Genomic DNA, 15,568 nt, shown 5'->3' with positions numbered 1-15,568 from the left:
GTTCAGAAAAATTAGTGAGAGAGAGAGACGGAGAGGCTTTTAAATTCGTAGAAGAAAAATAAAAAGCTTTTAGATTGTTGCTCTGAGTTTCGATAAAAGAGAGTCGATCAGGTCCAGCTTGCTTAGATTGGAAATGGGTTTGAAGATGAAAGCTTTCCAGTTCTCAACCGGTAATTCTGCTTCTCTCTTTACCCATTTTCGCTATTGTAGTTCACGCGCTCATTTTGAGACATTGGTCCGAACGCGTTGCAAATCAAGAGACTTCACTGTGGTCGAAGCTCTGCGTCTCTTCGATACCTTCTCTGATATGAGACCCATGCCCTCTGTTTGGAGTTTCAATCATTTGATTGGTTCAATGTCGAAGATGAACCAGTTCTCCACTGTGGTCTCTATGTTCTCTCACCTCGTCAAGTTTCGTCGGAACGATTTCGAACCCGATGTTTCTACTCTGACCATTGTTGGCAAGTGCTTGTGGCGGTCAGACAGTGCAAAGTCAGGCTTCTCAGTGCTCTCAGTCGCCATTAAAAGTGGGATTCGTCCTGATTCGTTCATGATGAGTACTCTTCTCGACGGGCTTTGTAAGGAAGGTTCTATGGTTGCTGCAATGGAGTTATTCGAGAAGATGGTCGAGCAGAAAGGTTTGTGTGACGAGGCTAAGCGACCATCATCAATGGGTTTTGCAAGGCCGGAGAGACCCAAAAGGCAATGGGTCTTCTTAAGCGAATCGTCAACTTTGAGGGTATTAAACTGAATTTATACAGTTTTAATGCCATCATTGACGGGCTCATCAAAGAACGACGAACTGAGGAGGCATTGAGCTTGTTTCGGGACCTGACCAGCCGCGGACTTCAGCCCAATGTTGTTAGCTATACTTCTTTGATTAATGGATTATGCAAATCTGGCCGTTGGGAAGAAGTCCAGAAACTTCTAGCTGACATGGATAATGATGGAGTTTCACCCGATGTTCATACTTACAGTATTCTAATTGATTCACTTTGCAAAGACGAGAAAATCAAGGAAGCAGTTTCTGTGTTTGAATCGATGCCAAAAAAAGGTGTGAAACCTAATGTTGTCACATTCAATTCTCTAATTGATGCATTGTGTAAGGCTGGCCGATTGGAAGAAGCAAACCAGTGCTTTGAGAAGATGGTCGATTCCGGAGTAGTCCCCAACATTATTACTTTCAATTCAATGTTGGATGCTCTTTGCAGAAACGGAAGAGGCAAAGAAGCACTGGATAATCTTGAAACAATAACAAAGAGGGGTCTCAAGCCCAATATATACACATACAATTCTTTAATCTACGGGGGTTGTAAGTCGGGCTTATGGAGTGGAGCGAAAGAGCTGTTCGACAAAATGAAGGTTGAAAGTGTATCTCCGGATGTAGTAACATACAACATCTTAGTCGATGCTTTCTCCAAGGTTGGAAGAACAAAAGACGCTTTGGCTGTGTTCGAGTTGATGATTCAAAGAGACATAACTCCTGACATTATCACGTACAACTCTTTGCTATGTGGGCTGTGTCGTTCTAATGATATGGAAGGAGCCAAGAAGTTGTTTTACAAGATGGTCACACGGAAGATCTTCCCAAACATTGTGACTGTAGGTATTCTTATCGATGGCTTTGCAAGGAATGGGAAGATGGATATGGCTCAGCAATTGTTTGAAGCAATAATTCAACATGGTTCGCAGCCAGATTTGGTAACTTACAACACATTGATAAATGGGTATTGCCTACAAGGTGAGATTGAGAAGGCAAAGGAGATGTATGAAGAGATGTCATCAAAGAATATTCTGCCGAATATCGTCTCATACCACACTCTGGTCGATGGCTACGCAAAGGTGGGACAAATAGATGTTGCTCTCAAGCTTCTCAAGGAGATGATCTGCAATGGTGTGTTACCTGATTATATAACACGGAGCATTTTGAAGAAGATCCACGCTAAAAGGCTGCTAGTCATTGTTCAATAGGTGAGTCCATGTTCATCAGTGATAGTTTTTTTTTTTTTTTTTTGTTTTGCAGTTTTAAACAATTTTCATGAGCATGAACAAATTTTTCATGTACTTTTGTGTCAGCTTCTCGGCTTCTCAAAATTTATCCCTCGATTATTGCGAAATCATTCGTCCTATTTAATTTTGGTTTAAAAGAGGCACCAAAAAGCAATGATTCCAGTCTGTTAGGCACCAACTGTTTTTTACAATCTTCTCACATTCTGTAGCCTTTTTGTCTGTATCATACAAAGACACAATCTATTAACTGAGTGTGTGTTAATTCTTCAGTTTAACGTTTCTGAATCTGTGTAATCCTAATTTTATTTGATCAGGAACGAAATCAGGACCCTCGTGTGTGTTTGGAGCATTTGGCGAAAGAGAAAGACATAATTTTTTTTAAGACGAACCAGCGGCAGAACCATCGGAGTTGCTGGGAATGATCAATACCAGGTTGCTGTAACGTCTATAAAAAAAATTTCTTTTCTCGTGTGTGTTTTTATGTGATAGATCTTATGTGATCTTATTGTAACCATAACTTGAGTTTTCGATAATATCATATATATTCCATGAGTTTCTTGTTTATGATTTAACTATCCCTTTAACCTGTGAGCAAAAAAAACTACCCCTTTAATCTTTTAGTGACTCAATTAGTTCCTTACACTAATTTTAATAGACTTCTTCCTTGGAAATTTCAAAATGATCCCGAGCAGCCTTGTTTAAGTTGCTATAGATTAGATTAAATGCATGTTAAATGCATTTAAAAGAGAAAGTCAACATATATTTGAATAAGCAATAAATTTGAGTCACTAAAAAAAATTAATAGATGATTAATCTTTAAAAAAACTTATATTTAAATACATTTAAAAACCTTTTAACATCAAAATATATAATTTTGATTCTCATGTGGTTTGGAATTCCGGTTCATTTCTGACGGGAATATTATGTTCCGGTCACCACCAGATTTTTTCAAATAAGAATTTTTGTTCTTGACCGAATGCTTTGCCCCGTACAATAACAAAGATGTTCAATAATATACTTTTGATAGTTGTTCATAAATTTCAGTGGTTTTATGAAATATATGGTTAAATAGCTAATTAGTCATTTGTAAAATTAAATTTTGCAAAATAATCAATGTTATGTTAATTTTGTAAAATAGTCATTGACAGAAATTAACGAGGATTAAATATCCAAAATACCTTTCATTAATTATTTCATAATGCAAAATAAAAAATTAAACATTAAATGAGTTTATCAGTCACATTCAATATTCAATGACACTTCATTCTTTAATTATCTCTTTTTCCATTTACGTTGATTATGTATCTTTGCTTCGATTTTAATTGTTCACTGTGGCACTCGATGGTTGCGTCATAGTCTCCCAGGCGTTTCTGTGACAAATTTACCGAAATTAACACAATTAATATACCAAAATTAACAAAGATTAACGAGAGACAAAATCAGAGCAAACAAATTAACAAAAAAAAAAAAATAATAATATCTCTTTCTTTGGCTACGGCAGACCTAAAAATAAACCAAAAACTTAGGTCACAAATAAATTTGCTAATAATGGTGAAACAGAAAGTGAATCACCAAAATTCGAAACCCTAACAATGGTGAAAAAGCGAGTGCCTGACTGACTCAACAATATGTGCTTCTTCTCTCACTCCGGCCGATGATGATCACCTCCATCGCTACTCCTCTAAATTCGCATAAGCCGCCGAACAATCTCTTCCGCCGAAAGTGGAGCCTCCGATTCTTGCTTCTCCGCCGTAGAGAGTCACCGAAGACGCGTGACGAGGCCAGCGACTCGGACAAAATCGTCGGAGATAGCCATGCGAGATTGTAAAGTAGAGTTGGGAGGGTGATTGCTTGTTGTACGAGAGAGAGAGAGAGAGTGAATTGACTATTTAAGTGGAAAAAATATATTAACTATCGAAAGGAGATTGATATTAAACGTACAAGTGATTGAATGTTACTACAAAGGAAGGGAAATTATATGGCTTCCACATTTAAGTGTATTATTCCTGATTTTTTTAAATAACCAAATAAAAAAAAAAGAAAACAAGGTTAAAATTGGTAGAGATTTTCTTACTTAATTGTCACGCCAGATAAATTGATTATTTACTATAAATATTGAAACATTGGTTATTTCACAATTTCAACGTTTCAAATGATTTATTTCGTCTAATTTTTCAATACTATATGATTACCTTCGAGGCTTTACAATAGTTTAATTATTTTTTATTTCAAAGAAATTTTGAAATTTTTTTATAATTTAATAACATTTGTGTATTTCAGATATATCAATATATCTTCTCAAATAATATATAATTTTTCGGGATAATTAGTTTAATAGCCCACCATTTAAAAAAAAAAAACTCAAGTTTCATTATATTAAGAAAATAACTTATCAAACAAGTCGAAATCAATTAAATTAACTATTCAATTAATTGAATTGAATAATTAATTCGGTTTTGTGAGTTATCTCTTTAATAAAATAAAACTTAGCTAAATCAGAGGTAAAAAACAAATTTGATTAGTTGCGCAAAGTAATTTCAATTACACCCTATATAATATGTATAGAAACTCAAGATTCTCAGAATTAGGCTAAAACTAGTTTAGAGAGAGAATACTGAGAGGCTTTTAGATTGTTGTTCTGAACTTTCCAAAAAGAGAGAATCGATCAACTCCGGCTTTGGAGACGGGTTTAAAGATGAAAGCTTTTTGGTTCTTAACCGGTAATTCCACACATCTCTTCGCCCATTTTCGTTATTATAGCTCTTGTGCTCAATTTCAGAAATTGGTCCAAACGCGGTGCGAATCTCGAGACTTGTCTGTAGTCGAAGCTCTGCGACTCTTCAATACATTCGCTGATATGAGACCCATGCCCTCTATTTGGAGCTTCAACCATCTGATTGGTTCAATGTCGAAGAAGAACCAGTTCTCCACTGTGGTCTCTATGTACTCACACCTCGTCAGGTTTCGTAGCTCTGATTTCCAACCTGACGTCTGTACTCTTACCGTTGTTGCCAAGTGTTTGTGCAGATCAAACGGTGCGAAGTCAGGTTTCTCAGTGCTCTCAGTCGCCGTTAAAAGTGGGCTTCGTCCTAATCCGATCACCATGAACACTCTTCTCGACGGGCTTTGTAAGGAAGGCTCGATGGATTCAGCCATGGAATTATTCGAGAAGATAGTGAAACAGAAAGAGTTATGCAATGAGGCGACATATGGGACCATCATTAACGGGTTTTGCAAGGCCGGAGAAACCCAAAAGGCGCTCACTTTGCTCAAGAAAATCGTCGGCGTCGAAGGGGTTAAACTGAATTTATACTGTTTCAATGCAATCATTGACGGCCTCTGTAAAGAAAACAGAACCGAGGAGGCATTGAGCTTGTTTCTAGATATGTCCAAACACGGTTTACGACCCGACGTGGTTGGCTATACTTCTTTGATTCACGGAATATGCAAAAGCAATCGCGGGGAAGAAGTTGAGAGATTTCTAGCTGAGATGCACGATTCTGGAGTTTCGCCCAATGTTCATACCTACAGTATTGTGATTGATTTGCTTTGCAAAGACGAAAAGTTCAAAGAAGCGATATCGGTGTTCGAATCGATGCCGACTAAAGGCGTCAAGCCGAACGTTGTCACATTCACTTCCCTCATTGACGGACTACGCAAGGCTGGCCGATTGGAAGAAGCGAATCTGTTCATCGAGAAGATGATCGATTCTGGAACCCTCCCCGACATTATCACTTTCACTACGATGTTGGATGGTCTTTGCAGAAACGGAAGAGCCAAAGAAGCGCTGGATAATTTTGAAACAATGACGAAGAGGGGTATAAAGCCCGATATCTACACTTACAGTACTCTAATCAACGGATTGTGCAAGTCGGGATTATGGAGAGAAGCGAAAGAGCTGTTCGACAAAATGAAGGACCGAGGCGTATCGCCGAACGTAATAACGTACAACATCTTAGTGGATGCTTTCTCCAAGGCTGGAAGAACAGAAGAGGCTCTGGTCGTATTCGATCTGATGATTCAAAGAGATCTAACGCCAGACGTTATCACATACAACTCTTTGCTATGTGGGCTTTGTCGTTCGAATAATTTCGACGTGGCCAAGAGGTTGTTCGACAAGATGGTGTCTCAAAATACTTATCCCGGTGCCGTGACTGTAAGCGTTCTCGTCGATGGCTTCGCGAGAAATGGGAAGATCGATCAGGCTCGAGAATTTTTCGAAGCGATGGTTCAACGTGGTTCGGAGATGGATTTGATAACTTACAACGCATTAATAAAGGGATATTGCCTACAAGGTGAGATTGAGAAGGCAAACGAGGTGTTTGAAGAAATGCCATTTCTGCCGGATATTGTTTCGTACCACGCTATCGTCGAAGGCTATATGAAGGTGGGACAAATAGATTTTGCTCTCAAGCTTCTCAAGGATATGATATCTTCGGGCTTATTACCCGACGATCTAATGAGAAACACTCTGAAGAAGATCCACGCTACAAGGCTGCTACGCATTTCTCAGTAGGTGGCGTAAATTATTTTGGTCAGGACATGCTAATCAGATTTAGAATTTATCTATTTATTGAAATGCGATTTCAAGTACTTTCGCTGACCATTAATGCAGTTAGGTAGATCTGCCTTGGTTCATTGCACAGAGTCAGATGTGAGCTTGTAATGTGCCATCAGTTTCTACTCCATTGTAATATTCTGTTACCTATTTTTTTTCTTTTGTATTCTACAAAGGCACAAATCTTTACATGTATTGATTGAGCTGATAAAGTTCATCAGATCGAAAATTTTCTCAATTTCTTTGCAAAAAGCTGAGGTTAATTAGGTACAAGGACATGATGCTTTGTGATTATGTGTGAATTTTTTAGCTGTAATGTTTTCTGAGAATGTTTATTCCTCATTTAGATTCATCAAACACAATGCTTAAAAGTTGGTCCCCATTCTCTGCTTTTCCGTCCACGTTTTTTTTTTCTTCCGTCTGAAAGATGTCTAAAAGAGAGAGATTCCGAGGAGGCGATCGTGTTGATTGAGATGTCACGGTCGGTTGCATTATTGAGACGGTCTTCGAGAAGAGAACATCGCAAATGGAGATTTGACATCTCATTACTACATGTTGCCCTTCGGGTCCAATGTTGGCCTGGAATATGACTAACAATTCTCATTTTCTAAAAAAAAAAAAAAAAAACTGAAATTATTTTTTTTCCAAACATGTCAGAATTCAAATAAAGAAATAAAAATGATCATTTCTTTATAAATTATCCAATACAATATCGAACACAAATATTGTCTACAATGGTCTTGAAGAAAGAAAGTTGCTACTAAAAAAGAAAAAAAAATTCTCAAGACTATGGGAAAGACGGTCATTAGTAGGCACAATTGTGATGGCAAACCCATATGCACTACACATAGCCAGTCATAGTCTTCAATTGTCAAATGAATAACTCTATTGATTTTTAAACATATATAGATACACACAATGCTATATATATATATATGTATGTCACATTCCAGCACCAGACTTAGAGATATGGTTCAAAACACTGGAAATCTCCGAGGCTGATGTGTAGCCGTCCACGCAGGCGATCAGAGGGCTCTCGGGAGGGACGGTATCGTCTTTTAGGTAGCTACCCGCGGTTCTCAACAGCTCTTCTGAGCCCTCGGTTGCGACGCCTTTCATGATTATGGTCTTGTGGGCCCCGGATATCATCTCTTCGAAGTCGGTGTCCCCACTTTCCCCCACAAACACAAACATGTTTGCCACGTTGAGTCTCCACCGCACAAACAAGTACCTTCGTGAACAAGAAAGAAAGAAAGAAAAAGTTTCGGAACATGATTAACAACACAATTAGGTTCGTTTTGACCAACCAAAAAAAAAATAGCTGTCTTAACCAATATAGAAAAATTGCATTTAATGGGTGAAGCTATCAAATATCAAAGGAAAAAAAAACCTAGAGACTTTACGAACTCTTTAAGCGTGTAATAAACAGATCATCTAGATGGAGTTGTTAAAATCTGTTTAATTGGATACTAAATGCCAAGTAAAGCAATCAGTTTTACAGAAGTTGAATCCTTAAACTAAGAAATAGCCCACCAAAGTTTATAAGTCATGAAATATTAGAAACCGGACCAAAACGAAATAGACTAGAGTTTTCGGAAGTTTGGATAGAAATCTTGTCTGAATTAGATATTCAAAACAAATTCAACGGTCCTCATAAATTAAGCTTTTTATAAGCCATTGTATACAAAAATCATTTGCACTCTTGGCCCCATTAAGGGGCAAAACCCTCGAATTTATTACACTAAGCCAACTGAACAATTCAAGCGAACCAAGAGTTTCACACCCAAGGCCTTGATATGCATGAAGGAAATTTTACCAAACTTCCGTCATTGTTAAAAAGGAAAAAAGAATTCCATGCTTCCTTACTGTCCATGAGGCTCCATATGATACAACAACTATTGTGTTAACAAAACCATGATTACGTTGCGTCAATCTGATAATTTAAAAAAGCAATGCGTACCTGAGTGCCTGCGCTCGAGATGCGTGAAGAGGGATGACTTGCAATCTCGTCGAGTTTCTACAGTACATTGGATGGCATCGTAGTCCCCGCATCCTTAGCTTCTGCCTCAAGTCATCCACTTTCCGAGCCTTTTATCACACAAAATTACTTCTCAGAGACTGTTTGGCATTCGTTACCCTTGTACTATTCTGTCAGTGATCCTTTTTCTTTTCTTCTTTTATTTCTTGACAGATTATTTGAACTAGTACTTCTAAGCAATTTCTAACAAAGTCAAGGAGAAAGCTTCCAACAGAGAGAGAATAGCGGTAAAAACTGGGTATGTAATCTAAAAGTAGTCAATAACGGTCAAAGTGTCACACATTCGAATAGTAAACGAGTCTGGTCTACCAAATAATAACCTATCATCAGCTTTCTTTCTCACAATTAGGAAAGTAATTCGTAAACGTATACCTTTTTACGGTCGTTTACTAGATAGGAGACGCAATGGGCATTGCTCGACTCCAAATCTTCCTCTAATGGGGGACTGGAAAACTCGTTTGACAGCTTTCGGATTGTACTCTTTAAACCCTCGCACTCCCAGCGATAGTCGATATGCGCAGCGTAATCCGGATCGGGGAAAAGATTTCCATCTTTATCCGCGTAGGTCCCGGGATAGTAGACCTCGCTTCCGCTGCTGCAGATCAACACGTCGAGCTCGTTCGCCTGAATCTTAACCGTCTTCAAGAACTCAAGCGTCTCCGAAACCGGCATCGCGGTCGAGAAACCGAACCCCGAGACCCTCGCGGCCTGAGAGTCCGACCGGACCGCCCCGATTATCTTCTGCACCACCGGGACCATCTTCTCGTCCGGAGCTCCGTCGCTGTCGTAGCAATCGAGTGCTATCACTATCAGCTTACGCCTCCGCCGGAGCTTTGGATACTTGCTAGGCAAGTTATCGTCGGGTTGCTGCTTAATCGTCGCTGCGCCAGAAGGCTCGGATATCCTTATCTTGCTCAAGATCCGGTTGACTTGTTCTTGGAGCTCGGGGTCGGAACCGGCTACCAAAGACAGGTCGAGAGACCCGTTCAGCGAGGACTTCATTTCCCCGTCGACGGAGAGCCTGAGAGACATGTCTTGAACGTCTTTGAGGGAGTCGTTGAGAGAGCCTTCGGCAACGGCGTCGTCTTCGGGGGTGTCGGTTTTCCATTGCGGGTGTCTCATTCGACACGCCGCGACTCTGGTCAGGTAAGTCCGACAATGCTCCGGCCACGAGAAGAGGTGTATGTTCTTCCAACCGTTGTTCCGACAGTCGAGCCATAAGTTCTTCTCGGATAATAGCTTGAGCAGCGCAGCGGAGATTTCCTGCTCGTTGTGTGGGTCCACGAGCAGACCATTGTTAAGCGCCTGAATAAATCCCGATAATAAATACAAAACATTAGTTAACTAGCCAACTAAAACGTTTGAGATTGTTACATAGCCAACGTTTCGTAAATCTTTGGTAAATGGACATAAAGATGACGCGGCATTCCTGGTTTGCCCTTTCATTGAAATAATGGACGGGGCTATTTACCTAAGATTTACGAAACGTTGGCTATATAACAATGTGAAACTGCAAGTATGGCTATATACCTAATGGATAACAAAGATCGCAGTATCGCTTCATATTATCTATCATTAACTATTTTTCAATTTTTCTATACATTTATTATGAGCCGAGTCGTATTTGGAAAATGTTCAATTTTTACCCGATTAATGTCAACTGGTCCTCCGTTTTTTGTAGCCACCATCGGAAGCCCGTGCGCTGCTGCCTGAGTAGTTTTAAAGTGCAACTTAGGTCAAACTTTCATTTATTATATGCCAAAAATATGAGCTGAGAAGAAGAAACTCTTGTAATCAACTAAAACAGACCTCAATCAATGTAAGACCAAAAGGCTCCACTAATGCTGGGTTTATGAAGACACCCTGAAATATTTACAAATTCTTTGTTAATAACTGCATAAAAGAATGGATTTATCGAATATATGTTTATAAATTATGAAATTGCACTAGACCTTTGTCTTCGCTGCAAGGCGGTATATATCGGGCACATCTGATTGTTTGTGATGCTTTGGATAGGCCACCATTCCGTAAAGGTCGTATTTATCGATCAGCTTCAACACTGTCGTAAGGACACTAGAATTTCCGCCGGACATCTCATCTATATCGTCTCTATTCCCCATTATCAACGTCTGGTTCAAAAAAGCGGATCAGTTTCGAAACCGTAGGAATTCAGTTGTATCATGAACCTGAAGAAAGAAAAAAAAAAGGAAAACTTGACTCACAAGATTGGCAAGTTCTCTTAGAGGACGGCATTCTCCAAAGGCCTTCAAAAGGGTAGTTATGTTCTTCTTCGGATCTGGCCTCGACAAAGCCAAGATCATGGGCTTATGCGGATTTGTAAGAAACCGCATCACCTATATATAAAATAAAAAGTCATTATACGGTCGTAGTAAATGAAAAAAGTACAAACAATACAGATTGAACACTCACTTCTAGCCATATCGATGGAACCGCTTTCGGAGACGTTCCATCAGGAGTACCATTTAGTTGGGTGATCTCTCCATCAACTTCGTCTTCGCGGGCCATAACATTGCTGAAGTCCATCCCGGGAGGAATAACCTTTTTTTAAACAGAAAATATAAAGATATACTATGTTTGGAAGCCGGGTATTATGATGAAAAATGAAAATGTAAAGGAAAATGGAAATTTGAAAACAATTGCAGGGGAACATCAATTATTTTATTTTTTTGTATTTGGAACTCTGAAGAATTTTTTTTAGGAAAGAGAATGAATCCTTAGCCGAATCCCCCACACGAGAAAACCAAAACACCCCACATATGCGAACTTTCATAGGAAAAAGAAATCTCAATTTTTGTATTCAGTTTCCCTTAAATTTTATTTTTCTCGAATTTTCATCGACCCAACATATGCAAACTTTCCTAGGAAAAATAAATCTCAATTTTTTTTTTATCCATATACACTTGGACTATGTTTGGAACCCGGGTATCATGATGAAAAATGAAAATGTAAAGGAAAATTGAAACAATGGCAGGGAAAAATCAAAATTTTTTTTTTTTTTGGGTATTAGGAAAGAGAATGAATCCTTTAGCCGAATCCCGCACACGAGAAAATCAAAATACCCCACATATGCAAACTTTCCCAGGGAAAAAAAAATTCTCAATTCATCGTATCTCTCGAATTTTCATCGACCCAAACAACAAAAGGAAAATGCATAGGATTCTCATTTTACCGATTCCAGACGAAAAAAAAAAAGAAAAGAATGATCGTGAATACTAACCACCATCCTGGGCATATATCTCCCGTGGCAATTGACACCTCGCCTGGCACGGGCACGAAGCACTCTCTCGAGCTTGACATCGAAGCCGTCGTAGAGCCCCCACTGCTGTTCGATCTCTTGCTTGGTGCTCGTGATGACGAGCTCGGCGGCGTCCAGCGAGAGCTCCTCGCCCTCGATCCTCCTCATCATCCGGTACGTCGAGTTTATGTCCTCCCTCGACTGCCTCCCTTGCTTCAGCAGCTGCTCCAGCTTGTTCCTCCCGAGGGAGTGCCCCGTCAGCACCATCGGCACGTTTAACGCCCCCGACAGGAGCGCCGCGCTGTCCCCCGCGTCCGCGTAGTGCCCATGGATCACGTACGGCCATATCGGATCCCCGCCACCTAAACGCAGACATATTGACCAATTCAAATTTAACTTGTCGGTTAATTTACAATTAACCGTTCATTTTGGTCAAAATTGCCACAGCACTTAATTTTAACCGATTATTTCATGCAGTCAGGGAGGGAAAATTTGAAAAAATCGTATAAATTTGGGATGAAAATATAAAAATTGAAAAAAAAATAGGGTAAAATTTATACAAAATAACCATTTGAAACTTATTGATTAGCAAAATAGTCAAAATTTCAGCTTTTCAGCAAAATAGCCAAATTTACATCTTCAAATTTTTTTTGACAGTCAAAATTAAAATTATTGACGATTATTATAAGCAATTTATCACTTTCAAAAAAATTAATCTTGCTTTAAAAAAAAAAATTTGAAACCAAATTGCTGCACATTTTGTCTATTTCACTAAATTAAGACAAACTTTGGCTATTTTGCAAACTCATTACTTTAAATTGGCTATTTAGTTACATCACCCATTTATAATTTTCAAAAGTTTAGAGGGGGCATTTGCCCACCCTGGGCCCCACGTCGTAGCTCCGCCCTTGGTTTCATGGTTAACCGTAACCAATCGCTATAAATAATATATTGTAACTAATGGTTAATATTGGTTCAACTGTTTTAGAAAACACGGTTAACCAGTCAAATCTTCATAGAAAGTAAAAGGTTTAACCGGTTTAATTATTTTGCCCACCTTTACCGATCTGCTCCGCGAGGACCTTGGACATGTTGAGGATGTGGGCGAGAGCGCCGTCCACGAACTCTTGGATGTACGGCCACAGAAGCTCTTTGCTGAGGTATTTGTCCCGCGGCCCGAACGGGATTCTTATGATGTATGCCCCGCTGCTCTCCCCCGCGTCCTCGTCATCTCCTTCGGGGCCCGCCGTGGTCAGCATCTCCGTCGGCTCGCCGTAGCTCCAGTCAACGTCCGGCGACGACACCTGGCGGGTGAAGAGGTCCACTCTGTATACTCCCGGCATCCGCGCCAGAGCCCGAGAGAGCTCCACCACGTACTTGACCTGTAATAGGGTATATTCGCAAAAAAAAAAAAAAAAAATTGTTTAAATGTGTTTAGCGTAATATTACTGTTAGGGTTGATCGTTAGGGCTTAATCAGAGGGACTGGTTTGACTGTTGAACTGTGTCCGAGTTGTCATTTGTATTCTTGTTTGTCCCGGGATTTATAAAATAAAAATAAAATAAAAAAGGGAAGGTCTTTTTGCGTGAATTGTTATACCTGCCCGCCCGTATCAGAATCTCGGCCAAGCTCCATGTTCTCTCCTCGTACCAAACCATGCAAACTGTTTTACACAAAACAAATCGCTAACGTGATTCGATAAGCTCATAAATGCGAGAAACGGCGAATTGATAATTAATTAAAACCGACAGGAATTCAAGTTTTTTTTAATTTTTCTATGTTTGCGTGATTACCAAGGAAATTCGTTATGGAAAGTAAATGATTACGAGATTAATTCATAAGCCCTTTTGCTTCTAATTCCGCTGCTTATAGAAAAAAGAATACGGAAAAGCAATACATACAAGGGAACCTTTTTTCGCCGTTCACATATATTACATACCTGATAAGGACAATGTAGAGCTTCTTTTCCTTTTTATCGTCGGACCATACTTCCAAGTTCGAAATGTTGCGTTGGAATTGTTTCCTCGGCGACTCACAAGGAACCAACTCGGCCAAACCGTCCCCTTTCTCTCCTTCAGACAAGTCCTCTGACATGTCTTCGGTCACATCTTTATGTCCTTGTTCCCTTTCCCATCGACGATGAGCCACTCGTTGATGTTCCTCCCATTCCAACTGCCATTGAAGCTTCGAATGTTAGTTCAACCCCTCATTTCGTATTCGTATAACGACATGATTACTAATAACCAGAAGAAGAAAAAAAAAGAGTACCGCCTTTTGTCTCGGAAAGTAATTAATAAGCATTATTACTAACTAGGTAACAAAGTTTTGTTTTTACCAGCCGAATCTTCTATCCACCAATCGAATAGCTCGTAATCAAAATATGTCGCTTTTGGCATCGAATATAACCGAATCTAAGATTACAAAACAAGCTCTCTCCAAACCGCTCAAGTACAGCATTAAATCAGAAAATCCAACTAAAGAAATCGTATTTTTTTTAGCTCGGACATTTAAATTAAATTCCGGTCCAATCCTAACACAATCTTCATCACAATGCGGCTTTCGTTACCCCGAGAAAAAAAAATCAAATAAGCTGCAAAACACAAACTCCGTAACGACATAAATAAAGCCCGCCTCGTCCTTTTTTTAATCATTAAAAAAATTAATAAATAATTGACAGTCAAAGGATGATTATTCTATGCATAACATACTCAACAGTGCAACTCACAATAATTGATAGTAAATGACACAAAACAATCTCAAAGTACAGAATCTAATCACAGTGACACTGACCTTTGCTCTGTATTTACAACAAACCAATTTTTTTTTTTTTTTAAATATATATAATTCAACAAGAAAGTACATAACCAAACAAAGACCCCACAAAGAACTTTGAAGATACGCCAATATATAATTAATAAATAAATAAAATCGAGGGAAAAAGAGCGAGAGAGAGAGAGAGAGAGACCTGTTTCTGCTTCCTGGCGAGGTGCCAAATACGCCAACACATGTTTTCGAGGCGAGAGCTTCGCTCGCGAGTGTTGCGAGTCGCGACGACTTTGATCCATGTCCGATGAAGGTCCGATTCGTCCACGCCGGTCACCACCTCCTCCACGAAGTACTTCGTCGGACTGAAGTGACCGCCGTCTCTCTCCGCCGCCGCCGGAATCGGCGTCGGTGCCGGAGCTGTCTCAATCGCCGGCGCTCCGGTGTCGAGAATCGCCTCCAGGTATCCGTTTATCCACTCGTTCCCCGCCATGCCTCGCCGATCGTGATCGAACGATGATTATCTCTCTCTCTCTCCGAATGTGTGTTTATGGTATTATATGTATGTGCTTTACATGCAGAGGCAGAGAGAGAGAGAGAGAGAGATGAATGACGTTACTGGTGTGAGGAAGAGGGAGGGAGAAAGAGAGAAACGAGATTTTTATTCTTATTTTTTATTTTATGTTTGTTTGGATTTTGTTTAGGAGTCTGAGAATGTAACAAACATCATGAAAATACGGAGCTATAAGTAACAAAATAAATAAATAAAAAGAAATTGTTATTTATCGTGAATTTTGTTTCTCTCTGTGATTCTGTGTTTTGGTGGCTTCACAAGAGTAAGACCTGAGTTTTGGACAAAAGGAGAGAGAGACGAACGGGTTGACACGCGGCAGAATTTGTGGGCCCGGAGTTGGTACACGTGTACAGGCCAAGCTGAGTGTTG

At 39.6% G+C, this 15,568-nt stretch overlaps 2 protein-coding genes across 2 annotated transcripts; one reads left to right on the top strand and one right to left on the bottom strand.

Annotated features, from left to right (window-relative positions):
- The first annotated feature begins 595 nt into the window (after window positions 1–595).
- On the top strand, window positions 596–6,942 carry LOC149394091 (uncharacterized). Its single transcript, XM_089618259.1, has 2 exons — window positions 596–1,967; window positions 4,666–6,942. Exons 1-2 carry the CDS (start codon window positions 706–708, stop codon window positions 6,524–6,526), a joined length of 3,123 nt encoding a protein of 1,040 aa, XP_089474385.1. The 5' UTR covers window positions 596–705; the 3' UTR covers window positions 6,527–6,942.
- Window positions 6,943–7,275: 333 nt separating this feature from the next.
- Window positions 7,276–15,375, bottom strand: SPS3F (sucrose phosphate synthase 3F). The gene is made up of 13 exons (XM_089616595.1): window positions 14,828–15,375; window positions 13,802–14,034; window positions 13,462–13,525; window positions 12,920–13,244; window positions 11,845–12,224; window positions 11,037–11,165; window positions 10,829–10,960; window positions 10,559–10,735; window positions 10,416–10,469; window positions 10,253–10,315; window positions 8,979–9,911; window positions 8,529–8,656; window positions 7,276–7,799 (listed from the first exon to the last, which is right to left on the bottom strand). Exons 1-13 carry the CDS (start codon window positions 15,116–15,118, stop codon window positions 7,511–7,513), a joined length of 3,198 nt encoding a protein of 1,065 aa, XP_089472721.1. The 5' UTR covers window positions 15,119–15,375; the 3' UTR covers window positions 7,276–7,510.
- Between the last annotated feature and the right edge of the window lie 193 nt (window positions 15,376–15,568).

This window comes from Urtica dioica, chromosome 6 (assembly GCF_054948205.1).
Source record: "Urtica dioica subsp. dioica isolate 48M chromosome 6, U.dioica_male_clone48M_v1_H2, whole genome shotgun sequence".
NCBI lineage: Eukaryota > Viridiplantae > Streptophyta > Magnoliopsida > Rosales > Urticaceae > Urtica > Urtica dioica.
Note: the sequence above shows the minus strand (reverse complement) of the source record. Positions and strands in the feature narration are given on the sequence as shown.

Bases quoted from the DNA above. Each gene is read 5' to 3' on its own strand.
- SPS3F (XM_089616595.1), bottom strand. From the start codon at position 15,118: ATGGCGGGGAACGAGTGGATAAACGGATACCTGGAGGCGATTCTCGAC. The intron at 11,166-11,844 runs GTTAGTATTCAC...GTTTAAAAAAAG, and splicing joins GATATATGCCCAGGATGGTG to GTTATTCCTCCCGGGATGGA. The intron at 7,800-8,528 runs GTACGCATTGCT...TTGTTCACGAAG, and splicing joins TCTCGAGCGCAGGCACTCAG to GTACTTGTTTGTGCGGTGGA.
- LOC149394091 (XM_089618259.1), top strand. From the start codon at position 706: ATGGGTCTTCTTAAGCGAATCGTCAACTTTGAGGGTATTAAACTGAAT. The intron at 1,968-4,665 runs ATAGGTGAGTCC...CTTTCCAAAAAG, and splicing joins AGGCTGCTAGTCATTGTTCA to AGAGAATCGATCAACTCCGG.